The sequence below is a fragment of the Meleagris gallopavo genome, chromosome 13 (assembly GCF_905368555.1).
Source record: "Meleagris gallopavo chromosome 13, MGAL_WU_HG_1.1, whole genome shotgun sequence".
NCBI lineage: Eukaryota > Metazoa > Chordata > Aves > Galliformes > Phasianidae > Meleagris > Meleagris gallopavo.
The window spans coordinates 6762692-6787490 of NC_139416.1; the positions used below are offsets into that span (position 1 = coordinate 6762692).

The following is a 24799-nucleotide window of genomic DNA, read 5'->3' on the forward strand; positions in this document are numbered from 1 at the left end:
TGTGAGACAAAGAAGTGCTTTCTGGTCACCAGCAGGAATGAGTAGGATAGCAAGAACCATCTGGGTAACAAATTAAACTAGCCCAGAATCTGCTTTGGTGGCTAAAAGAAATATTTTCTGTGTCTATATGTATGTATACATATGTATGTATGTTTGCCATCCTAAATATTTTACTGGAAGTAAGATAAACAACGGCTCTCCTCTGGCAAACCGCTGAATACCATCAGCAGACAACCAATCCAGCCCTGCGTATGTAAGCACGCTCACAATTACACGATTCCCTTCAGCTGAAGCGCTGCAGTTACATACGCAGTTGGAGCGGGGCCGGCCCGGGCTGCGTTATGCAAGGGCGGTGAGGGGAGGAGGCGGTGGTGCGGCCGTTACCGGGAGCGGCGGGAGGGACGGGCTCCGGCTGCGGGCGTTCTCCTTTCTCGGCGCATGGAGAGCCGTCCTGCCGGAGCCCGGGTGGAACGCAGGGGCCGTGACGCCGCAGATGCCGTTGCGCCAAAACGATCGCCTCCAGCCCGGCAGCGCTCCCCCTGAGCGGGGCGGGCGGGCCGAGGGCCCGGCCCGGAGCGCCGCGTGCCCGTCCTTCGCGGCGCCGCTCCGCGCTCGCGCTCCCTCAGCGGAGCCGGGTGGCCGCGACGGGGCTCCGGCGGCGGTACAGGTGAGAGGCGGGCCCGGGCCGAGGAAGGGAGCGCGGAGGGGTCGGCCGGCCGGCGGGGGCGAACGGCCCTGGGGCCGAGCCCGGCGCCGCCCCGCGGAGAGGCGCGGCCGGAGGAGCGCGGCCTTTGTTCCCCGCGCCGGCGGCGGGGCGGCCAGGCCCGCGCGCGCTGCTGCCGGGTGCGCGTGCGCGGGGGCGCTGCTGGCCGCGCGCCGCCGCCGCCCGCCCGCTTCGGGAGCGCGCGCGGCAGGCAGGAGAGCTCCGCCGCAGCCGGCGCGCCCCCGCGGCGGCGTCTCCTCGGCCGGCAGGCGGGAGGGAGCGAGGCAGGGAGCGCGCGGGCGGGTCGGGCCGGGCACCCAGCGTCTCGCCGAGCGCCGCGCGGCACGTCGCCCCGCAGCCGCGCGCCATCGGGGAGCCAGGCCGACCGAGCGAGGTCCTCCCGGCCCGGCGCCCGCAGGTGAGCGCCTCGCGGAACGCGGCCCGGCGGTCTCGGCGCCTCGCCCTGAGAGCCCCCGCGTCGGCGCCGAGGGGCCGCGGGCCGCCGCCCGGGGAAGGCCCAGGCGCCGCCTCGGGGACGGCGCGGCGGTCTCCGGGGAGACTCGGGACGAGGCCCCGGCGCGGCCTAAGCGCGGCCGGTTTTCTGCTCGCGGCCGGGCCGAGAGGCGGCCTCGACCTGGGCGCCGAGGCGCGGTGGGGCCTCCGCGGCCGGGTCCGCCGGGTCCCCGAGGGGAAGGGGGGCAGCTGCCGGGCGGTGCCGCCGAGCTATCGTGCGCCGGGCGCGGGCCCTGTCCGGATCCGGCTCGGGGCCTGCCGCGAGGCCTGCGCCGCTCGGCCGTGGGGCCGCCTGCCCCTTTGTGGGCCCGGCCCCGCCGCCGCGCTTTGTGCGAGCCGGGCGACGCGCGCCGAAGGTCAGCTGGGCCGCGGCGGCGGGGGGAGCGCGGGAGCGGTGTGGGGACCGGGAGGCGGCTGTGCGGGAGGCATGGGCGGCTGCGTGCCCCTGCCGTTCAGGTCCTGCGGGAGCAGCGCGTGGGGCACATTCTCGCTTAGCTCTACACGTTTAAAAGGCTGGAAACCTTCAGTTCTTTCCCTTTTCTACTCTTAATTATCGTAGTCTTAAAACACGGGGAACAGCACCACGTATTGTAGGAGATGTTACTTGAGAGGAAGAAGCGAGTGATTATTCCAGTGGTGAACTGGTGGCACCTTTGAGTAATTTGAGTTCACAGTTTGTAACAACTGTAAATGTATTTCTTAATATTCTCTCTTCGGTCTTTATTTCAACTGGTCTTGGTGAGCGCTAGCTCTTTTTCGTAATGAGGGATTTGCTTCAGTGTTAAATAGGTAAAGTGGCTTTAATTTTCTTGAGGTGCACGAGTGGTTTTTAGGAAGGCTCATAGCAAATTGCAGTAGGTCAGGAAGGACGTGGGATGTTCCACGCACAGGACGTAGTTTCAGTTGTCTGTTTATCTCCCTCCTAAACTCAGAGGCCAGCACTGCACATTCCAGAGGGGGAGGAAGACAGAAGGGACTCTTCTCAACCCTGAGTTCCTCTGGCTGATCTTTCAGAACACTTGAGGTGCTGCAGAACAGGTAGACTAATGCTGGGGCTGGTACTTAAAATTCAGATCTCTGGGCTGGCTGGCTGCTGCAGAAAAGTACGCCTGCTTGAAGAATAAATTACATTGTATCTGTTTCTATCACTTGCTCTATGCTGTAATATTGACGTTGAAATTGAGTGCTGGAAATGATAATTGCATGAAGTTCAATGGAAACGGATGTTCTTAATTACCTTCAGCATTTTTACAGTAAGGAAAAGTTATGCAGGAAGGCACAAGGTTAAGAATAATCTCTTGTATGCTTTTTGGAGTCTGTTGTGACCCACAAATTGTAAAAGATGAAATAATGAGCGTTTTCATCCTGAAAGCGCGTCATGACGGAGTATCTCGTTAATTAATCTATATTTACGTTGGTAAGGTTCTAATGCTGTAGTCTTATTAGACTGTACTACGAGTTAGTTAGCTCTGAAATCCAGTGGCTCCAGCTAAGTAGGTGTGAACTAAGGAAAGTAAATATTTTAAATAGCATAAGTATTTTCTGTGCTTAGGTGTGAGTATTGTTGCTGCTGTCTGCTCAGTGCGAACGGAGAAAGGAGTCTACTTGGATGTCAAGGACACAGGCTCCCAGGCAAGGGAGGGGGGAGCATGAGTGAGTGTATGTCAGAAGCAAATCCTGCTGGTCTGAACGCTCGAAGAAATCAGGCAGAATAGTTTTAAGAGCTCTGGTCTTCACACAAAATATACTGGAAAACTGGATATTCGGTTCTTATGAGAAACACGATGTTCTTAAGTTAGAAGAGTTTTGTTTTATTTTTCTGCTTGTAATAGCATTTCTAGTTTTTAACTGCTAGCTTTAAAAGTTGGGCAAAGTTTTGCCAAGTAGAATATCACTGTGTATGTTGCTTTAGCAGTTGTCTCATTTTTGGAAGCAGAGCTGAACCACAGTAATCAAGGTGAATCTATGGAGGCAGAAATTCTGAGCGCACATAAGGAACTAACTCATTTACTGAGCTGTGTTGCACCTTTGCAGTCTGTGGGTGCTCAGGGTGAAGACTGTTTCCCGCAGTTGTCTGTAGAGTTACCCGAATCCCTCACTGTTGCACCTCAGCACAGGTAGTGCTTCATAGAAACGGGAAGCATAGGAGGCCAGTCTCAGTGAAGTGCACTGTGAAGACACTGTCAAGCTCTAGTCCATCTCAGCTATTGCTTAAGGCTCAAAGCTTAGCTTTTCTTCTCTGAGGTGAACATTTAGGAGATGGCTTTTAATTGATTGAATGTTTTTTTTTTTAATTGTTTTTCTGTTGTTTTTGTTTTTTTTTTTTAAAGGAAAATTATCGTTAAGAAAAGTGAAAACTAGCTACGTGGGAAAAAAAAGAACAGTAGGAGATCTCCCTTTTGGGAAGAAATACACTAGAAGTAGAGGCATCTTTTCTTCAGTGAAATGTTTTCCGTTGTTTGTTTTATTAATAAGAATCCTTGGAGGTAGTTTGCACTGTCTCAGAATGTATGTGCCGTTAATATCTTCAGCAGCATCAGCACAGCGTCATGGGAGAAAAGCAGTTATGGTCTGTGCTTTCTGTTACAGTATTGCACTGTGAACTAGCAGTGGAGAGATGCGTATAAATGCTACATGCTCACTGCACATGGCAGGTTTTATGGAGTTTTTCCTGTTAGTTCTCAGTTGTTCTTAACAAATCTTCCCAAGTGCTAACTTGAGGTTGTTGGTTTGGGTTTTTTTTACCACGCTATTGAGTGTTCAGATGCTAGCTATGCTAGGAAAGGAAAACAAAACCTGACAGTAATGCTCCATTAATACTCTTAAGTTTTATGCCATGTTTCATCTAAAAAAGAGAAAAATATAAACACATACACATTCTAGTTCTAATCCACAGTACATGCTATGCTTCTGTAATGTTCTGGACAACTATTTCGAATATATTCCTGCTTGAGTTAATCTATAAAAATGGTGATTTTTTTGTGTTATTACAGGAATAATGAGAGATTTGGTTACTAATACCCCAGTGCTCTAATCAGATAAAGAGCTAGATGATTACAATTAACCGAATGGTGCATTTCTGATTGTGACTTGCTTCTCTTTGTAGAAGCATGGCACTGAGAATTCAGTATGGAAGCTGAGATTGTCTGTTTTCAGTAGGAAATAAAACATTTGAATGGTGACAATTGTCTTTGTCCTTCTGCATCCGGAAATGCGTTTATAAAATTGCTATGAATATTTTCCTGCAGGGAAATGGATTTAGAAAGAACAGGAAATCCATTTGCAGACATTTGTTGACTGTTTCCTTTTTTGTTTGCCTTATCTAGAAGCAGTTGTGTATCTTTTCTTGTAACAGTTTGATGACCTTACTGAGATGCTAAGAAAAGCGGAGCATAATAATGTCTGTTGTTCCAAGTAGCCATCAGCTCCTTTAAAGTGAAGCAGCAATTCTTGAACTTTGGTGTCTATGCTATGAAGCTTTTAAGTTCATGTTTTGATGTTCTTTCCTACGTTTCTCACATGTAGTACGAAGCAGAGCAAAATTTCATTTAGTCTTTGATGAAAGACAGCAGTGGCTTTTCAGTGTTTGTGTTTGTAGTTTGAATGCTGTCAAGGGGGAGAATGTAGAATGCTGCAGTTTTAAGAGTTGTTCTCAAACACATGTTCAGATGAAACGTTGAAGGAAAATTGTATGTTACATTTTACTAATGTACAAATTGTCAAAAGATTGAAAAGGTTTACGTGGAGAAGAAGTATTTCAAAACAGCTTAGTGTTAAATTAGGGAAGAGAAAGCTTGAAAATAAATTCATTTATGTAAAGATTGCTAGAGCTGATGTTTAGCTTAGAAATGCAAGTGTATATAAAGTCATCTCTTGTTTGTTATAGAACTTTCATGGGAAAAAAAAGTTCTATGTTTTCTATACCTGCTAAGGGGTTGATAACTGAAATACTAGGATTATAAATGTTGTAAATCTTAGTCTGTTTCTTTATGCCAAAATGTGATGTGTACACTGGTTTGAAGTGGATTTTAAAAGTGATTTTTCTAATAGAGAGCTTTATTTCCAAATGACGTGATTTGTTGCTGTTAACACCTCAGTTTTAGAAAAGAAGTAACAGAAGATGTAGCCCCAAGCAAGTTGTAGTATGCTGAGAGTAGGTTTCTGGGCTACTGAAGACAACTTCTGCTCAGGCTACCAGTGGTGACACCAATGTTAGCACTTCAGTGAAGCTGGCACCAGCGTGAACGTGCAGTGGGGCTGTTTCAGTTCCAGGTTCAGGAGAAAACTAATCACCTGTGAGGAATGGGCAACTATTATCTGGTTCACTTCCCAGAATAGCCTCCTGCATCGTAACGTAAGAGCAAGAGCTGCTGCAAGAGAGGTCATCCCCTCTTGTAGGAGAGCTTGGGATCAGTGGAAGTGCAGACTTACAGCTCAGAGTCTTGCCCTCCCACTGCCAGCTCATTTTTGATGTCTTCCTTGCACCAGTGTAAGCACTCGTGTAGTTGTGCAAGGCTGATTTTGCTGAATGCATTACCTTAAACAGAGAGAAACTGAATGGGTACAAGGCAGCACAGCTTCCTTTTTGTTTGTTGTAGGAATGGTGGGACTGCACTCTGGCACACCATGTACACGTGCCTGGAGTCCTGCAGCGCAGATCTGACGGATTGTTCTTTGTACTGTAGATAAATCATTTTCTTCAGTTGTTTGTAATGGTATCTGAAGGCTCTTCAGGAACAGTGAGCAGTTCTTAGAAGTGCTATTAAAATATTTAAGAGCCCTTAAAACGTGTAATATTGCTACTTGCTCTTTGAAAAATAGTACCTATAGCTTACTGTATCAGCTCAGCACCAGTACCTTAGTCTCCTCCAGTCTGTGAAAATGGACTCTCCTCTCCTCTCCTCTCCTCTCCTCTCCTCTCCTCTCCTCTCCTCTCCTCTCCTCTCCTCTCCTCTCCTCTCCTCTCCTCTCCTCTCCTCTCCTCTCCTCTCCTCTCCTCTCCTCTCCTCTCCTCTCCTCTCCTCTCCTCTCCTCTCCTCCTGTCTTAGGATCAGATATCTTAATTGTCATGATTTTCTTGATTTAATTAGTGTTGTTCTGGAAATCACATTTGAAACACATATTTCTATATACATTCGTCTATTGATGCATATATAACCCCATTTTTAAGGATAAACTCCTAGTTAAAGCCAGTTTTTAAATCGATGTGAAGTAGTTCAATTTTGCATAGAGATATGCCTAAAGTCTTGGTCTTTGCCCTCTGCTTCTGTGCATGTGCAGTTGTCTTCTGGTAAAAGCAATGAAAATCTTCTCAACCGATCCCTTGATTACTGAATTGTTTATTTTGAAGTATACATAAACCTGTATACATGTGTATAAATCATAAGGGTTATGAGTTCCATGTGCAGAATTTTCTTTCCCCCCTTTTTGGAGCACAGAAGAGTTAACACAGTTGAGACGTTTGCGTATGCCTCGTCCCCACACGGCTGATATCTGTGATTATGCAAGTGTGCCCAGGGTGTAATTGAAGACTGGTTGCACAGGTGTGACGGGGGAAGATTTGGCTGGCAGATGTTGATGGTGTACTGTAAAATTTTAGTTTGGCTTTATGTTAGGTCAAGTACAACCATGTAAAATAGATAGTTTACAAATAAAAGCAGGCACTTCATAACAGAAGTTGAGATGGATGTTTGTTTAAAACGGCACCTGTAAAGCAGTAATTTTAAGAGCATTTCTGTGTGTGTTAAAATATCTGCTGTCCTAAACTGCTTTATTTTAAACCAGCTGATCAGTTTAAAGAATAAGTATTGTTCTTTGTGCAAATAGAATTCTTCCAGGTACATACAGATTCTGCTCTGCTAAAGGATTGAGTGGGAGGACATAAGTATTTCATGAGAGCTGTTCCTTAATATGCATAGGAGGAAATAGAGTTGCGTGTGAAACTTTCGTTGTTTTCTAATTTTGAGTGCTTGATTATCCAACCTAAAGCCTTTCTTTTTTTCTTTGTAACACTCCAATAAAATAAAAAGGTTACAAAATACTGAAGTTTACAGTTAAATTTTAGGTAGTGAGTCATTGTTAGGATTTGATGTTCCAGATTCAGCATTGCAACGTAAAGTTTTGATTTAACCATGTGACAGAAGGGAGGGACAATACTTTGCAGAGAAGGGTGTAGTAATGTTTGGATCTAGAAAGTACTGAGGGAGCACTGAAGTGGCAGAAAGGTATACTTGCACCTGTTGTTTCCCAAGCATTTGTAATGGCTTGTGGTTTATTTTCTGGCACAGTCTCGGCCTGACTTCAGAGAGATTATGGCTGGATTTTAATTTTGTATGCTGTGAAGCATTTCCCAGGCGATACAAATGAGTGAAATTGCATATTTTATTCATATTTTTGATAAACCTGAACAAATTAATAGTGATAAAAGAAAATATAGATCTCTGGTCTGAGAGCTATTGTTCTGCTGAATATGAATTGCTAGCTTCAAAACCTGGGTTATTCACCTTGGATCTTCAGAGAGAACGTTGAGAGAACTTTTTTTGGTAATAGAGGGATTCCTCCAAAGAGAGGTTTCTATTACTGGCTTTCCATAAAATGTCAGTGTGGAGTTGGTGGAAGAAGAGGGTCTTCAGATTAGATAAAGTCAGTGAGAAGGATGTTGCAAATGCCTCATTTCCCTAATTTGTCTCTCTGATGTAGAAAATGCTGGGCTTGAAAGAAGGCAGTTATCCATGTGTGAGCAGGACTTGGATCATCCTTGGAAAGTAATCAGTGATTGCAGTCTGACTATTGCTGGATTAGGATTGAGATATTGAAATAGTTTAACGTAATGTCATTCAGCATGTCATGACATTTAGTTACTGCTGACTGTAAGTAAATTTAAAAAGGGTCTGTGGAGTTAATTTAGTATCCTTCTCATGTTAATTCATTACCTTCTGCATTTTTGTCTGAGACTTGCAGCTACACACAGTGCTTTAAAGGCAGGGAAGTAGATGCCTGCAGTGACTCAGACACTTGTGATGGAGCAGGAACTAACCCCAGGTCTGCCACGAATATCCCACGCCACAGACTGCTCAGTACCACTAATTCTACTTTTCACATCTCAAGGAATGCTGAAACTTCTTGTGGAACGTGGTGGTCTGTAGAGTCAGCAATGCACAGCATTTCTGGTTGCCGTGCCTGAGGTTGATAAGACAGACTGAAAAGTGCTTTTGTTTGTGAGATAAAGCCATGTACTCAAGCTAGTGTTTCCTGGAAAGTGTGTTCTGAAGAAATAAGGAATGTGGAGTTGGTGCTCTGTGCAGAAATAGGACCATGTAAACTTATCAATAACCAAGTTTAAGAATGCAGGTAGCATTGTAATAACAATTAAAAACAAGATTTTAAGTGGTGAAAGTTGAATCCTTATGCTACAGTACAACAGGAGCAGTTGACTCAGAACTAATGAGCAGAGACCAAATAAGTCACTTAAACAGTTTTGGGTTTAGTGGAGACATATGTACTTCAAAGAATGGATGCTAGTAATACAGGGCATGTAGAAAATGGGAATTTAAGGAAATGAAGTACTGAAAAGTTTTAAACAATCATTTATAGTATGAACATTTTGTTTCAAAAATGTAGAAATGCCCATTTTAAGAATATGGACTGGTTTCTTTCTTAAAATTGTATCCCATTTGTGTGTGGTGTGAGAGAGAAAATGAGGACATTGTCTTGCTGTCATTCTTCTAAATGTTCTCATTCCAGCTCACATCAGGAGATTAAATACCTGAACTGGAAAAGGGACAGTTGGATATCTATTTTATAGGAAGGAATCAGATCTGTGAATTGTACTGTTACGCTTTCAGTGCTACAGCTGTGGGGTTGTAATTGAAACCCACACACTGTGGTACATCTGTGTTTGACATACCTTGTGGCAGAAAGGTCTCCGTGCCCTCCCGAACACGGTCACCCAGGCAGGTTACCCATTCTTCACACGTCTCCACTGGGTTCCATTGTTCAGCCCTGTGTACAGGAATACAGAACAGATTAAAGAACACAAGAAGCAATTAATATTCAAGACAAAAGTACGCATGAACCTAAGCAATGCACAAAATGGAGAGGTCTGTATTAAAATAGTCTATATACCTAATCCTTTTCTGACTCTTCCTTCTACAAAGTAGCTCTGTGTGTTATGATTGGTCTCCTGTGAGCCACGTCTTTCTGGAATCAGGTCAGGTTGTTTTGATGGTCTGTTCCCTAGTACTATTTAGTTATGCAGGAAAGTTTCTGAGTATAAAATAGATCTGGAATTGGAATAGCTATTGCAGGAAGATTTTGTATGTGAAAGCACGTCAAAGCATAGATATTTATTTCAGTTTAGCTTTATTGAGTTAAGGTAGGCACTTCTATGCCACACCCTCTTCCCTGTGTCTGCCACAGACACAGCAGTGGTGATGCAATATTGCATGGCAATTACAGTATACAGTGAAGAATATAGTTTTTGCAAAATCACACTGAGGAGAGAAAGGCAGCCCTCAATTTGTCGCACTTGGTAGGATTTGCTGTTAACACTTGGAGAGTTGTTCTGTGCTTGTTTGTTTTTCCTCAACTTGTGTCTAGAGTCCTTCTGTGGATGTGATGTTTCATAGAGCAGGATTCAATGCTTTCTGCATCAGATTCTTCTGATGGTAGTGCGTGTTACAGCATGAAAAATAACTTTTTGTTTTCCCCTGCCACTTACTGATTTACTTGCAACTTGTAGCCTTGCTTAATTTTTATTGCAACCTGCTAAGCCTGGAACTTTTGAAAAGGTATCCATTTACCTATTTTTTATAGACAGAATTACTGTTTCAGGATGATCCTGAGGTAGTGTAGTTTGGTTTGCTCTAGTCATGGTAAAAGGAAATGAGATACTGCTAAAACATAAATAAGTGAATTAAAACTGTTTTCCTGTTGCTAGTTGTTCATGTGGAGTTTTATGTGTTTTCGTATGAACCATGTCTTTATTTTGTTAGATTCTTTGGTTTCTGCCATGATCTTTATTTTGAAATCCATACTTCTGCTTTACCTCAGTTAGCATTGCTGCACTCAAACTGTGGCAGACTGCAGGAAGGTGCACTCAGTTCGGTAGGCAGAGGAGGCTGCGGTACGGGACGGCTGTTGTTCTGAATTCAAACCACTTTGTTGTGCTGTAGGTTCCAGGTGCGGGCATGCTGGAGGTTCTGGCGTCCTCTGTCAAGGAATGCTCTGACCACTGACTGACTGCTGATAGTTACACTGAAGACACAGAGCTGGTGAACAGAGAAAAGAGGAGGGCTTGGTCACAGAGCACCGCTAAAGGTACAGTGCAAGAATGTGCATCTCTGAACAGTGATTCTGTATCACCATCTTGACTCGTCTGTGGTGGGTGGGGACCTGCAGTATCAGCAAGCTGAGTTATTTACTTGGTTTTGAAAAGGAAAAATACACTAAACTTCTGTTTGAAAATGATCCACAACCTTTTAATGCCAGCATTTGGTTTTGATTTGTATTTAAAGAATGGTTCTTTTTCTTCTGTATTTATAACTATATGTAATGGAAAAGATTGTTTCACTAGCCTTTCATCACAAGAGACAACCAAATATCAGTGATTTTTGCTTATACCAGTTTACATAGTGTATCCCTGCATTTTCTTTTTCTAGTGGTGGCGTTGATTTTAGTACAGCTTCAATTTTCAGAAATTTCATTTATATGTTCTCTTTTATTTCTGTTCTGCTTCCTCTCCTTTCAAGCTCAAAAAAAGGGGGAGATAAATGTCATATAGTGCTGTATAACACTTTGATGGCCTAAGTGTACAAATCAATCTGTTTTCTTATTTAATTCTAAGCATAAATATGTGTGAAACACGGAATATTCTCTAATTATATAGAACAGACTGAGTGGGCCAGACACAGGATTTCTGCTTTTGATCTGACATTTCTGGTTTTCATTCTAGAATGAAATCTGGGGTTTTATTGGTTAGAATTTTTTCTCCTATGTACTTTGTTTCAGAGTTCATCTCTCTGCAGGACTAGTTTCCTAGCAGTATAGTCTCTGATACTCAGTGCTAACTTTGATCTTGATTCTCTGGAATTTATACACTGAACTGCAAAGTCCTGGATTGATATAGTATGGATTATTCACTTGAAATTGATGAAGTTCTTTGTTTCTTCTAAAAAAAAAAAAAAAAAAAGCGCTATATTTTATGTGGTTGTTGTATACCTTGTCTAGGTTGCTCTTCCTTCCTAATTTTAGATCATAAAATTATTGGGAAGAAAACCTTTGGTAGCTAGAAACAGGCAGAAAGAGCTAATGACAGTGGTTGAAATGAAATAGCACTAGCCAAGACTCAAGTTTTTGTACTGGATGAGATGCATGTCACTACAGTTAAACGGATGTAATAACATAGTGCTTGTGTTTACACAGTGCTGTTTGCATCTACTACAGATGCTGAGTTTGGAAAAGATCTGGATTGCCCACTGGTAATGACTCAGCTGGTGATAGCATTCTGTGCAAGGGAGCATACGTGGTAGTATCAGACATGTTGAGTGTTAGGGTCTGGTGGTTCACTGCAGATAATCAAAAGGATGAACAGTCCCATGATTATATAATTCATTAAACCTTCCTTCTGCTGCCAATGAAGTACTGGTGATATGAATCCTTCAGTTTATTTTATGTTATAAATGTTATGAATATTGAATTGCATGCATTTCTGATGGCAGTGGCTAACTGTATCTACTGTTAGTTATCATTTAGACCTGCAAAGCAATTGGTATTTTCAACAATTGACTTAGTTTGGGGGTTTGGGCATTCTTTGGCTTCTACAGCATCTTGAAGTAGCCAGCTCTCAGTGTTCTCCACAAGTTTGAGTGCTGTGTAACAAAGGGATTTAATTCTCAGTGCTCCACAACTGGGCTTTTATTTTTATAGGTATCATTCTCAAATATGATTGTGCAGCTGAAAAAATAAAAGATTTTGTGTTACCTTGGTCATAACTGTTAGGTGTTAAAAGTTACTGATTCTTGAATGCAACTCTCTGAATTCACTTAGTTCTAAAATGTGATTGAAATAACTGCATCACATATAGAAGCCTTTGCTAAGCCATTTTTCTGTCCTTGCACCACTCTTAGGCACTACAGAGATTTTTTTTCTTGTTTCAAACACTAAGTTAACTATACAGATATTTTGTGGTAGTTTGTTTTTTTTTTTCTTTTTTTCCCCCAACACTAATACTGTTACCTTCTCAAAAGGTACTTAAAGCATTAGTCCCCAGTGTATTCTATTGAGAGCAAGTGAAGGTGTTGGAAAAGTTGATGGTGTTAGCCTGAGGGTGTCAAAAGTACCCTCTATTTCAGTGGAACGGGTTAAGTTTGTATTCCAGGATGGTGTCTGAAGCTAGTGCCTTGGAGAGGTGAGAAGCTGAGATGACATAAATCTATTCATATGTATTTTGTTACTTCCATGGCACGTGAGGTATGTTATCTTTCTGAACTTTTCTTGAAACTGTTTTCCATGTGTCTGCACATCAGCTGGGCTGTTCAGTCAGTTTGCTGTACCTTCCTGCTCTCACTATGACTTTACCTCAGGGGTTTCACAGCCTGTTCAAGTGTTGCACACTGCAGCATGTCTCTGTACAGGGCTGGCAGCTGCTGGGACAGCCATGCGTGGCAAGAGGCGGAGCCGCGGGCATTCGGCATGCCTTACTGACTGCTGAGCTCTTGGCAGGCATGTGCTCCACAGGTTGCTCCTGCAGGTTTTCTTCGTCTCGGTCCCTGGGTCGGAAACTTCCTTGACTCTCACCTGGTGGGACATACAGTGATGAATTGTAAACATACCATGTGTTTAGCCAATGTCTTCTGTTAAGAGCACCAAATCCTTGGTAGTGGTGTTAACTTGCATGCATTATGGAGTCAGTAAAAGCTTCCACAGTCTGCCTGAATTTCAGAACCTGAATTTCAAGTAGTAGGAAAGCATTTTTAAGACTCAGGTACCGCAGCCTTGCTTTGTCTGTGAGCAGAACAGCTCTTGGAAGTGTGTTCCTGTGCTGCCTCTGCTGAAATGTGCCTCGTGTGATCTGTCGGATCTGTCATCAGTGCAGCCCCATGGCTCGCAGGAGGTGACGTTACCATGTGCTTCCTGCACTGCTGGCCATCAGCGGGCTGGGCTGGTTTCACCCAAAGCTGTCCTCAGGCTGGAGGTAGAGAGTGTTAAAATGCGTCTCCTCTTTCACTCTGCTGGTTAAACGTAGGCAAATTTGTTTGATGTTTCAAATGGCAGGGGTTGTAGGAATTACTTTCTGCAGATGACAACCAGCATCCTGCGGTATTGCTTATGCACTTGCTCCCAGTGTGTGGAACAAAGCTAATGGCAAGCTTTGCACATAGGGTTGCATTGTTTTGGGTTCTTCTGTGGGTTTTTTTGGCCCATAGAAAATGTTTTGTAACTAAAAATAACATTAAACTTTTATTTCCAGTTAGGTATTTGGTTTTGGTTGGTAACTTATTGAGAAAGTTTGACAAAGGAAAATACAGGTTAACTGTACTATGCTATGAACACTTTGATTTGCTGTTACCTTGTAGGTTTTAAGACCTCTATGAAAAATTAACTTTTTATTTTTCCATTGTGAGGCATTATTAATCTTTTATGTTCACAAATGATGGGAACTTATGCTTTGGACAGGTTTGGGCTTGGTAAACTGCAGTTTCTTGCATTATCCAGTTTCTTCTTTCCTTGTTCGTCTCAGTGGCTCAGTTCATAGGTTCCTGTGCATTTTGTCTCCCTGCTTGGCAGGATGGTGCTCAGTTGTGTTTGAGGGCCAGGCACAGGCAGGAGTGGTACCAAACCAGGGCTTTGCAGTATCTTCTTCAGTGCTTCTGAAGCATTGAAAGCTAACGTGGAAGTGCATCTGTGTGCGAGGTCTTGTGCAAAGCTTGGAGGTTGCTTACCTAACTGTGGTACCGGCTCCTGGGGGTGTTATCAGCCAGAGCAAAGCTCACCCGGCCAGTCAGACTGCCTGGGGAACGGTGGTTTTCCCAGTGTTGTCTGTGGGTTTTGGGGATCAGGAGTTATGGATGCAAGTAAGATGAAGCACACAAAAACTTTTCCAAAATGGGTTTACAATTTCTGGAAAGTGATGTTTTCAGAATTTTACATAAGAATATGTATGTGATTTCTATGCTCTTTCCAAGCAGTGCAGTACTGTGCAATTACTCCATGTGTGCAGTTTGTTTTCCTGGACTGCAGTATGACATCAAAGTCTCCCATCTACAGATTTTGGAGAAAACTAGCAGTAGTGCTCAGTCATCACTGGGGCTTACTGTCTGAACTCTCTGCAACAAGCTGGTGGGGTATCACTTCCCCAGAGCATAGATTTGATTTGTCATAGATCACTTAAACTTTCTACCTAGAGGAAATGCTTGAAGTAGGAAAATAAGGCCCAAAAATTACCATTCCTTTTGGATCTGGACCAGTAGGGTCCAGTAGTGAAAACCACTGCGTGGTTTTATTTCCAAAGATAAGATCTGGATATTTTGAGAGCAACACGTTCAAGGTGGAAGAAAAGAACTTGGAGGGATGTGATGATGCTGGTCTGGGGCACATGAGACTGAAGTCTCAGACTGAATGCCAGCTCTCAAACACCTGTGTTTGAGCTCTGGATTGGAGAGAAGGGGCTTTGGCTGAAGAGTGACGTTGACCACTGTGGCTGTTCTGTGAATGTCAAGGGATAAGTTGTTTTGCTTCTTGGAATCTTGTAGTTTGTTCATCGGGTGCCCTGAATAGCGCATGCCTTGCTAAAGCACGCACGGTATGCTGCTTTGAGGTATCTAGTCCAAGTATGAGTAAGCTTGTTTGTGGCTGAAATAATTCTAAATATGGGAAGCTTGCCTATTGCTTAATATTCCCATGTCAAATATAAAGGAGATTAAAGATGAAGTTTATTTTTGGTTTCATACACAGCAGATACAGAGCTGATGTACTTGCACAGAAACACTTAAGGTAGTTAAGAATGTTTCTGTATAATGGATTCCAATTTTGGATAGCGTTTTACTTTAACCTATGGAGGTAAGGCTTGGCTTAAGGTTTTATTTTTCCTGGCAATATTAGTAGTTCTTTTGTGCAAGTAGGAGGGGAGTCAGGAGGACCAGGACAAAGCATGGTACCTGTACGTGTTAAGACATACGGGTCTTTTACCATTGCTCCTTGAATGCTTGAAAGCACTGTGCAGTCAGACAGTCACTTTGATTCAGAGACATTGGAAGGAATAGAACTGAAAACTCTACTGAATGTAAAACTTCATGAGCAGTGCTTAATTCTTAATTCCCAAATTTCATCTTTTGAATTTCTTGTCTTGCTTAGAAAGCTAAGTAAAATAATTTCTGTTTTCTATTTATTTCCTGGTGTCTTCACACATGGTTTAGTTCAGCAAGTGAAAGCAATGGATGTGTTTCAAAAGCTATAGAAGTGAAGAGTCAGTATCCTATCCTGGGAAAGAGCTGTGTAATAATCCTAGATGTGTTTTTCCTTGTAACTGGTGGTTTGTTGTTTATCCTGATACAGTAAATATGAGTATGATATTTAAGCTTTTATTTCTTTTTTCATTTCAAATGGCTGGTTTCTTCTACATAAAGCTTAAAACTCAGCTTTAGATTTATTTTATGTAGTATGCTCAGTTGTTACACCCACCTGACCGGATGGAATGTTTTGTAAGTGCAATATTAAAAGAAACAACAGCGAAAAACAAAGACAAAAACAACAGCATCAACCAGAAAACAACAAAATCTTTGAAGATTTCAGCTACGCTTAATACTTCTGTAACATTTACCCTGCAGCTTCCAATAGGTAAATTCCAGTTCAGAACAGTTAGCAGAACATCTTTTCTTTTTAGATCTGTGTCGTACCAGTGTCTACTCTCTTGGGCATAGCTGGAAATCCACGTGTAAAGTATGCACAGTTGCATTGCATGTTTGGGTTTCACTTCTTTTTGTCTAATCTATTTTGATTTGTTTTTGTAATCAATACAGTATGCAGAATAAAATAAAATGTGTTTAGATATAATCTCTGCAGTATCCTCATTCTTTTTTCTCTTCTCTTGTAGAAATGAGCCGTCAGACTGCTACAGCACTACCTACAGGTACTTCCAAGTGTACGCCATCACAGAGAGTGCCTGCACTGACTGGCACTACAGCTTCCAATAATGACTTGGCTAGTCTCTTTGAGTGTCCTGTCTGTTTTGACTATGTGCTGCCACCAATTCTTCAGTGTCAGAGTGGCCACCTTGTTTGTAGCAACTGTCGCCCCAAACTTACGTGCTGTCCAACTTGCCGAGGCCCGCTGGGCTCCATTCGTAACCTGGCTATGGAGAAAGTTGCCAATTCTGTACTATTCCCGTGTAAATATGCCTCTTCTGGATGTGAGATAACTCTGCCACACACAGAAAAAGCAGACCATGAGGAGCTATGTGAGTTTAGGCCTTATTCCTGTCCATGTCCTGGTGCTTCATGTAAATGGCAAGGTTCTCTGGATGCTGTAATGCCACATCTGATGCATCAACATAAGTCAATTACAACACTTCAGGGAGAAGATATAGTGTTCCTTGCTACAGACATTAATCTTCCTGGTGCTGTTGACTGGGTTATGATGCAGTCTTGTTTTGGCTTTCATTTCATGTTAGTATTGGAAAAACAGGAAAAATATGATGGTCACCAGCAGTTCTTTGCGATTGTACAGCTGATAGGAACACGCAAGCAAGCAGAAAACTTTGCTTATCGACTTGAGTTAAACGGTCATAGGCGGCGACTGACTTGGGAAGCAACTCCTCGATCTATCCATGAGGGAATTGCAACAGCCATTATGAATAGTGACTGTCTAGTCTTTGACACCAGCATTGCACAGCTCTTTGCAGAAAATGGCAATTTAGGCATCAACGTAACTATATCAATGTGTTGAAATGGCAATCAAACCTCTTCAGGCCAGTGTTTAAAACCATTGCATTTAATTTAGCAGAAACTAGGGTAACCATCGTTGACTGTCAGACAAATTATTTGGTAGATGGAGGATAGACATATATGAAGGTAAATAAAAGGAAAGGCTGTTAAATTACAGGAAGCAGTTGCATGTAGTAACACTAATATATTTAAAATAAGTCAACAGTAAACCACTGAAAATATATATACACCCAAAATGGGCATCTTTTGTATTAGGAATTGATTCTACAGGAAATGTTGTAAAATAATTCTAAAAACTTGTTTGTAGATTGATTGTACTGTTGAAAAGGATACTGTTTCGTGTTTTGTTTGTGTTCTTTTCCTCCCCCTTTGACTGACAAGCCATGTTGAGCGGTTTGGGCTTTGGCCGCTGCTTCCCGCACCCCTCCTCCCCCCCTCCTTTGTAAGTCACTACATAGTATTGCTGCTGTTTGTGTATATTTTTTGTGTATTTGCTAATTTTTATTAACTTCTAGTTTTTCATTAAATAAATATGACTTTCTTTTCTGTAATTCAGGTTTTTCTCTTTTTTTTTTTTTGTATCTTTAAAAAATTAAATACAAGTGTCATCTTTTGATATGCATAATTGCTATGGTAAAATTAATATTTCTGTATGTTTGGTAAATTTTGTCTCTTTCCAGTAGTCAATTAATTGGTGATACTGTTCTTAATTGAGCTATTTTGTGAACGTACTGAACTTGAAAGGAGTAATTATGTTCAAAGATGCATCAGGAAAGAAAGCTCCTTTAAAAACAGCTCTAGATGTTGTTGTACTTTGAGTTATGATCTAACAAAAATGAATTACAAAGATTTTTCCGCATTTAAAAAAAATCATGTTTCAAATTTAGAGATGCTTAGAAACTCTTGCATCCTTCTGTTTGTTGGTACAAAGAAGGTATTGTCTTTCACAGTGTTTGTAACTATACAACAGGCCATTTGTTTAACAACAAAAAAAAACACCAAAAAAACAAAGGGCACAGAATGAGATGTTTTCAGTCTTTTTACATTTCTCATTAAGAGAATACCTGGCAAATTTAAAAATGATTTTTTTGCTTTGTGCTTTAGCTCAAAGTTTGACACACTACTACTCTTGCTCACTTTCTTGTCCTCCTGTCTCTCGGTTGTTACTGAAGTAATTTTCTTGAACTGATTTTTGTATATTATTTTGGTGTTATGATACACAGTCAAATGCAAGTAATCTCTTACAGATATGATTCACCAGCCGTAACAGCTTTTGTAAGATATGGGCTTTGTGCAGACTGCCTCTATGTGAAAAAAATTAACCATGAATGTAAATGGTATTTGTGTTACAAAACAGATGCAAAGAAAGAAAAAAGGATAACGTGAAAAGCTGTTTCATCTCAAGCTATTTAAAGGAGGTCTTTGTCAAACCTAGTAGTATTGGACATCTGTTTGGAGAGGTAGCCTGACTATTAATTCCTTTTGTAACACATTAAAATACGGTTTATTTACTGTGCACTGTCTTTAACTTTCTTATCAGAAATAGATCTATTAAGACAACTCTTGTTCATATTATTTTGATGCATGATGAGGTAAGTAATTCTGCAGGTAAGGAACATAAAGCCTACCAAGTTGGAAGTTGGATTCATAAAATAATACAGAAGCAGTTGGTGTCATATAATGAAGGAAAGTTTTACTTATTAGGTTAGTTTAGGCTGTTGGAATTGTGCACAGATTTAATGTACAAGATGTATGGGTATCCTGTGGCAATACATAAATGTTTCAGAAGAAGGTAATCCTTCAGTCTAACATTTCCTTACAAGTACACAACAAATTGTGTGCAGTCTTCAGAATTCAGTACTCACCTGATTAGGTGTGCCTACATGTATCTGAGTTTTGTCTTTTGGTCTACTGACAGAAACTTGGTTAAATATGCAAATTATTTTTATAGGCATGGACCCATTTCCCCCCATTGGCTGGCTTGGATGAAGGTCATGTGCTCATTATCTGCTTTTGAGCTCAGGTTTTGAAAGGAAATCTAGCTAAGAGCCTGCTAGGGTCACCCTGAGCAGTCTGGTACTTGCAACTTGAGCATCACAGGGCTGTGTAAGTGCATGAGTTAGCGAGATTGCTGCTGCTTGTACTCGTGTTGTGTTGCCCAAAAGAACTTCGAGCCTTCTTGCACTGTTCTACGGTGATTTTTATTAGGCTGGAAATCAAGTATATACTTCTGAAGGGGAGTAAAAATTGTGTTTGTAACGGTCAGACTTCTTCAGTCATGCTTTACAGATGACAAATGCTATAGCATAAATAATGTGTACTGACTTCCTGTAAACTAGTGTTCCATTTGGTTTAAAACACAAAAAGCAACCTGTATAAAAAATTGATGTCCATTATCAGATGGAATGATTAAACAAATTACACTTAGGCCTAGATCCTCAGAAGTAGTGGAAGCATAAGTCAGTGGATCTTTCCTCTTAGTAGTTTGAGGATCTGGTAAATAAAACCATGCTCTGTTATATATGAAAAATGAAAACATCGTAAAAATCTGTACAGTTTACTACCTTACCTAAAATAAATGGTGTATTAAAGCCTGGCAGTGTTTTAGCATTAGCTACTTTAGAAAGTACTTTGCTGTATGGAGAAATAGTACTCACATTTGTCTTGATTAAATGAAATGCAGTAGATCTTGCATTTGTCCCCTAGTACTACCTCTGTTGTTTTTCATTGCCTTCAGAGAAAAAAAAAGAAAGCCTTAAAAGGAAAATGTTTGATAAATATGGATGTTAATATTTGGTATTTCTCATTAGTTCACGTTTGCAGTATTGCTTTAAAACTGAAATAGATTAAGCAGATTAACTGTTTTGTATTGCTACCTATGCCATTGTATTAAGCAGTCTGTTTTCAAAGCTACTGTGATTAAAAGCATGAATTGCATTAGCGAGACAGTTTTATCTGTAGCAATTTACAGTGTGGACTGTGGACAGAGGAAAGGAGATACCAGTGCTGCTTCTTAGCTTTGGATAAAGTTAGTTATTTTACAATATAGCCTCAAGACACACTCATCTTTATCACCACGTCTATTTAACTGTCAGTTGCAACGCAGGATAGCCTCTAGTGTATTGAAATTACTTTACTTTAAAAGATCTTTATTATTTTGGCTTGCTGCTGCACAGATGGCTATACTCAAGAGTACTCAGCAAAAGCCAAAAACATTTAACTACAGTATCTGTTATAATAGATAATACGTCTATTTGAATTTAAAAAAAAATCATCAAAGTAACACAATTAAGTCAGCTCTGAAGTGGGAAACTGAAAAGCTGTAAGTAGCTCTCACCTTTTAGCTAAAGTCCATGTGGACAAGACATGAGTTGGAGCAGTGTGGCAGAAACTCATTGCTTATCTTTTCCTCAGAGCAATTCCTTGTTCTTCTGAAGTTGCTGTAGAAGCTTATTATTAAAAAAAAAAAAAAAAAAAAGTATTTGCTATCTTTCAAAAAAAAAAATGCAGTTCTTCTACCTGTATAAACAGACTGCACGTCTGTTCTCTTACTAGTGCTAAGTAGTGCAGGACTCGTTTGATCTGTATTGAGTAAAGAATATATTTTCCCCTTACTAGTCCTGATTAGAGGCAAAGCAGCATACTAGTTACCATTCCTTTCTGCTGTTTTATTGATTGTCAAGTTATTTCACACTTGTTGCGTTCAAGTAATTTTTAAGGCAGAAAAATAGAGACTGTTGTCTCTGTGGAACTTAGGTAATATATAACTGAATAACTGAAGTGTGTAATTCTTAAAATAGTAACGCAAAAAGTGTTTGTTTTTTTTTTAATCATTTTATTAGATTAAGTCTTCTGTGAAAGTTTTTATAACCTAGTGAAAAAATACCCACTAAATTTATTAATATAATTACCGTTATATTCCAGGTAAATCAGCTTTCTTTTTATCAATCGAAATTAAAGCCAAACAAAGGATTCTTCTGTCACTGATACAACTTGCATTTTCATAAGGATATTTCAGTTGTTTCAGAATTAACGAGCAAGAACAGAATACTAGAGACTAGGTTTTCTCTTGTGGCTTACCCTCATACAAAACAATGAAAAACTCAAGAATTGTAGATTCCATAAAGTTAAATTCCTGTGTTGAAACATTGAAGAGACAAAGCTACTGACTCAGAGGGGATATTAACACTTTCTCAAATCTTACATTATTAGTGTGCACTACCTAATAAAATATAATTATCCAGTAGTTTTATTGGTATTGTTTAAATGGATGTAGTATTTAGAGTCTGAACTTTAAGTATCCTAGAATCAGCAGTGTTCCTAGTTTTGTATCACATAAGAATTAAGGAGGAGTACTTTGCCCCTCCCAAATGTTACCAGGCTCAGTCTTTTCTATAAGTCTTCTGAGTACGTGCCACCTACTTCCAGGGCTGTAAGTACAACCTTGCACACGTGAACTTAATGCATTATTACCCTTCCTAGGCAAAAATGAGTGCATTCCTGTAATTACATTTGAAAAAATGATGCCTACGTTAACATTGCTACAAACTAGAACTATTGCTTCTGTTATCCTTAAATCTTCTATGCATTTCCTAACAAATTCCAAAATCTTGATTTTTCTGATGCCAGCCTTCCTTAACAGACTGCCTCAATGTTACTTCCTAAAAAGAAAACACCTGTGCACCAAATCACTTTGCTTTTGGTTAACATCCCCATTATTACCCCTCTTGCTGTTCTGTGCTGTGTTTGCTGCAATTTGTGTTCTCTGACTACACAAATTGCGTACTATTCCCTGGCTGTGGGCCTGAACTCTTTGCAGATGTCATTAGCTGTTGACACTGATATAACTACACACCAGATAAGGTAAGGAATTGTTTCTCAATAGCATTAGGTTACTCATGCTTGAATCTCACTATCAGGAAAAAAATATTTTTTCAAGATTCTTTGCTGGTAATAGTAAAAGGCAGCATACCCAGCAAATATGGGTTTGGGTTGTTAACTGCTAAAGCAGTATTTTTATTTTGATTGCATTTACACTGAATTTTAAACTATAAGCTCATATTTATACTTACATTAGATATATATTTCTAGTTGATAGTTACTATTCTCTATTAAAATTTGATATAGAAGTAATCTCAGCCTGTCTACTTAAAGTTTACTATTCAAACGCTCAACTCTGGGCTTAACTGAAAATCCTCCGTCAAAAGCTGCATTAAGAACTTCATCCAGACAGCTTGCCATAACAAAAGTCAAATCTTGCCGTACATTCAATGCAATTTCTTCAAGATCTTTTTCATTTCTTTGAGGAATGATAATTCTCTTCAGTCCAGCTCGGTGCGCTGCCAGCACTTTGTCTTTAATTCCTCCAACCTAATAAGGAAAAGAAATATATTTGTAAGAAAAAACTATGACTCTAATCTCATAAAGTAATAATTGTACCAAATCTGGAAATCACACCAGGAGTTAAATTTTAATGAGCATCTCCCTCCCCCAATAATTTAGTAAAGTAATTAAGAATGCAACAGTATTGTTAGCTTGCTATATGCTTACCAAGGGATGGTTTGGGTTGGAAGGGACCTACTTCCAAATATAATATGCTACAGCATGCTTCGTTACAGATAATAACAGAAGAAAAAGACCCCTAGATTAAAAAATCCAGGAATGCATGTACTTTTTCTAAAGAAAGTTGCCCGTAACAATTTTCTTTCAATTTCAAACCATTAGGTTTAGGGAGGAAAGTCTTCCAATCCTATATAAAATTCACTTGAACAAAAGAAAATGCCCCAAAATTACAAGGATGTTTTTGTTCTAGAAAAGTAGGCATCACTTCAGCAAGCTACCTGTATCTATGTTTGTGATGACACACAAAGACAGTTTTAAAATTAGCTTCTCTTTTAGTCACAGCTGTAGCTTCTTCCTCTTGCACTTTTTTCAAATCCTATTTTAAGACCATCTTACAGAAGAAACTCATAGCTCTGTGTTGCTTTAGAGGAAAGGAACGCCTTGTACTGTAACACAGCAACAGGCTTCTATAAAAGAAGGTAATCGAGAACCAGAAATACTCATGGCAATCAGTTTAGGCAGGGCAATGCTACTTATTTCTTACCACATTGCTTTCTTTCAGGCAGTAGATGTAGCAGGTGAAGTAATATGAAAATTACTAATGATTTTAAACAACCTTTATACAGTAAGGATTTATTAAAAAAAAAAGTACAGATATTTCCTCACTTCAAACAACAGGCAAATACAGTCATTGGTGTGATAAAAACAATTTATTTGAAATGCTAAGCAAACGAGCACTGTAGCAGAGTTAATGCAGTTGCTTAATTATCACCAGAGCCCTGAACAGCAGCAATCTTGTCAGTCTAACTGCTGCCAGAATGCTATGTCAGTGATCCTCTTTTAAGAACTCTGAAACATATTTTAATGATGTTATCTATGCTTTGCTCTTTACTGCATGAAACAAAATACTGTTTCCAACCTCATCCTTCCTTTGTCCTGCATATGGTATGGGATGAGAACTCTTACCTGCTTTAATTAATTATACCGGTCTCCACGTGATATGTAAAACTAAAATTGTGTGTCCTTGAAAACTGCCCTTCTGCCTTTGAAGAAGGTTTATAGGAATATCATTCAGCTGAATTCTATATAAGGAGCAACATTTAAGAAGAGTCCAAATATCTACATGTATAGAGAAAATTTCAAGAATAATTAATACGAAAATACTGTGAGAACTCCAAGAAACAGCTTTTCAGTTCAACTGAAGATAATCTTGTAATAATAGTACTGAGGAAGCATATTTAGAAACAGCAATATATGCATCTTGGAACTATTACTATCTTGAATTTTGGGATTTCTAGGGTTCTTTTCTAACTAGACATATCAATAACATGTGCTTCCTGAAAACTGCATCAAGGCCATTTGTAACATTGAATGCAAAACAGGCACACAAGCATTTAGTACTAACCTAGGCTGTCTTCTACCAGCCTCTTACAGCTGCACCAGAAGGGATTAGACTGCTGCTAAGGGATGATCCAGTAAGACTATGCTTTTGAAAATGGCTAAAAACAGAGTTTATACCTAGAATATGGAGAATTAATGCAACGTAGCTCTTTTCCAAACAATACTTACTGGAAGAACAAGGCCTCTTAGTGTAATTTCTCCTGTCATGGCTACATCTGAGCACACCAGCCGCCCACTGAAGAGGGAAGCAAGGCAGGTTACTATGGTAACACCAGCAGATGGTCCGTCTTTTGTGACAGCTCCAGCTGGGAAGTGCAGATGGATGTCAGTGTTGTCAAGGAGATCAAAACTTCCAGAAGCTTAAAGAAAAAAAAGAATGGTTTGAATGTGAAAAATCTAAACCCATTTTGTTCCCAGTCTTTTTTTTAAAAGGCCACTGGAGAACTACAAGTCTTAGCATTATTTTTTTTATTTCTTTTTTCCAAGTGTGTTGTAAAACCACTGTATTGCTTAGCTTTGGTGCAGGGGGGAGAGAATCCCACAAGCTTTCGTACATCAGAATACAAATCATAACAAGGTAACTCATCAGCTCAGCATTTGCATGTGTTTTGAAATTCAGAGTAGAGATTACTGTAAAGACCAAGGAATTCCTACATACAATTTTTAGTTTTAGGTCCTA

General features: G+C 40.7%; 3 protein-coding genes and 1 long non-coding RNA gene across 7 annotated transcripts in view; 1 reads left to right on the top strand and 3 right to left on the bottom strand.

The window, feature by feature from the left end:
- The window catches only part of LOC104912946 (uncharacterized), a 63174-nt gene extending 57610 nt beyond the window's left edge, over window positions 1-5564 (bottom strand). The window contains exons 1-2 of the mRNA XM_085235193.1: window positions 5510-5564; window positions 385-1661 (exon numbers count right to left, since the gene is read on the bottom strand). Coding sequence (XP_085091319.1) covers window positions 385-1661; window positions 5510-5564 — 1332 coding nt within the window. The remainder of the gene's footprint in view (window positions 1-384; window positions 1662-5509) is intronic.
- On the top strand, window positions 529-17708 carry SIAH1 (siah E3 ubiquitin protein ligase 1). 4 transcript variants are annotated; one of them, XM_085234928.1, is made up of 3 exons: window positions 529-667; window positions 10390-10534; window positions 16308-17708. In XM_085234928.1, the coding sequence occupies exon 3, from the start codon at window positions 16310-16312 to the stop codon at window positions 17156-17158; it is 849 nt and encodes a 282-aa protein (XP_085091054.1). In that variant the 5' UTR covers window positions 529-667; window positions 10390-10534; window positions 16308-16309; the 3' UTR covers window positions 17159-17708. The 4 variants fall into 4 exon arrangements, with proteins under 4 accessions (XP_085091054.1, XP_085091055.1, XP_085091053.1 ...); XM_085234927.1 differs by lacking the exon at window positions 529-667 and adding an exon at window positions 983-1121; XM_010717788.4 differs by lacking the exon at window positions 529-667 and adding an exon at window positions 2233-2254.
- On the bottom strand, window positions 7584-10391 carry LOC146543475 (uncharacterized). Its single transcript, XR_014886121.1, has 2 exons — window positions 10263-10391; window positions 7584-9217 (listed from the first exon to the last, which is right to left on the bottom strand). It is a non-coding gene; the product is annotated as an uncharacterized LOC146543475 (long non-coding RNA).
- A 3263-nt stretch (window positions 17709-20971) lies between the features above and the next one.
- The window catches only part of LONP2 (lon peptidase 2, peroxisomal), a 38836-nt gene continuing 35008 nt past the window's right edge, over window positions 20972-24799 (bottom strand). The window contains exons 14-15 of the mRNA XM_085234926.1: window positions 24289-24479; window positions 20972-22527 (exon numbers count right to left, since the gene is read on the bottom strand). Of these exons, the coding sequence (XP_085091052.1) occupies window positions 22306-22527; window positions 24289-24479 (413 nt within the window). The 3' untranslated portion in view covers window positions 20972-22305. The remainder of the gene's footprint in view (window positions 22528-24288; window positions 24480-24799) is intronic.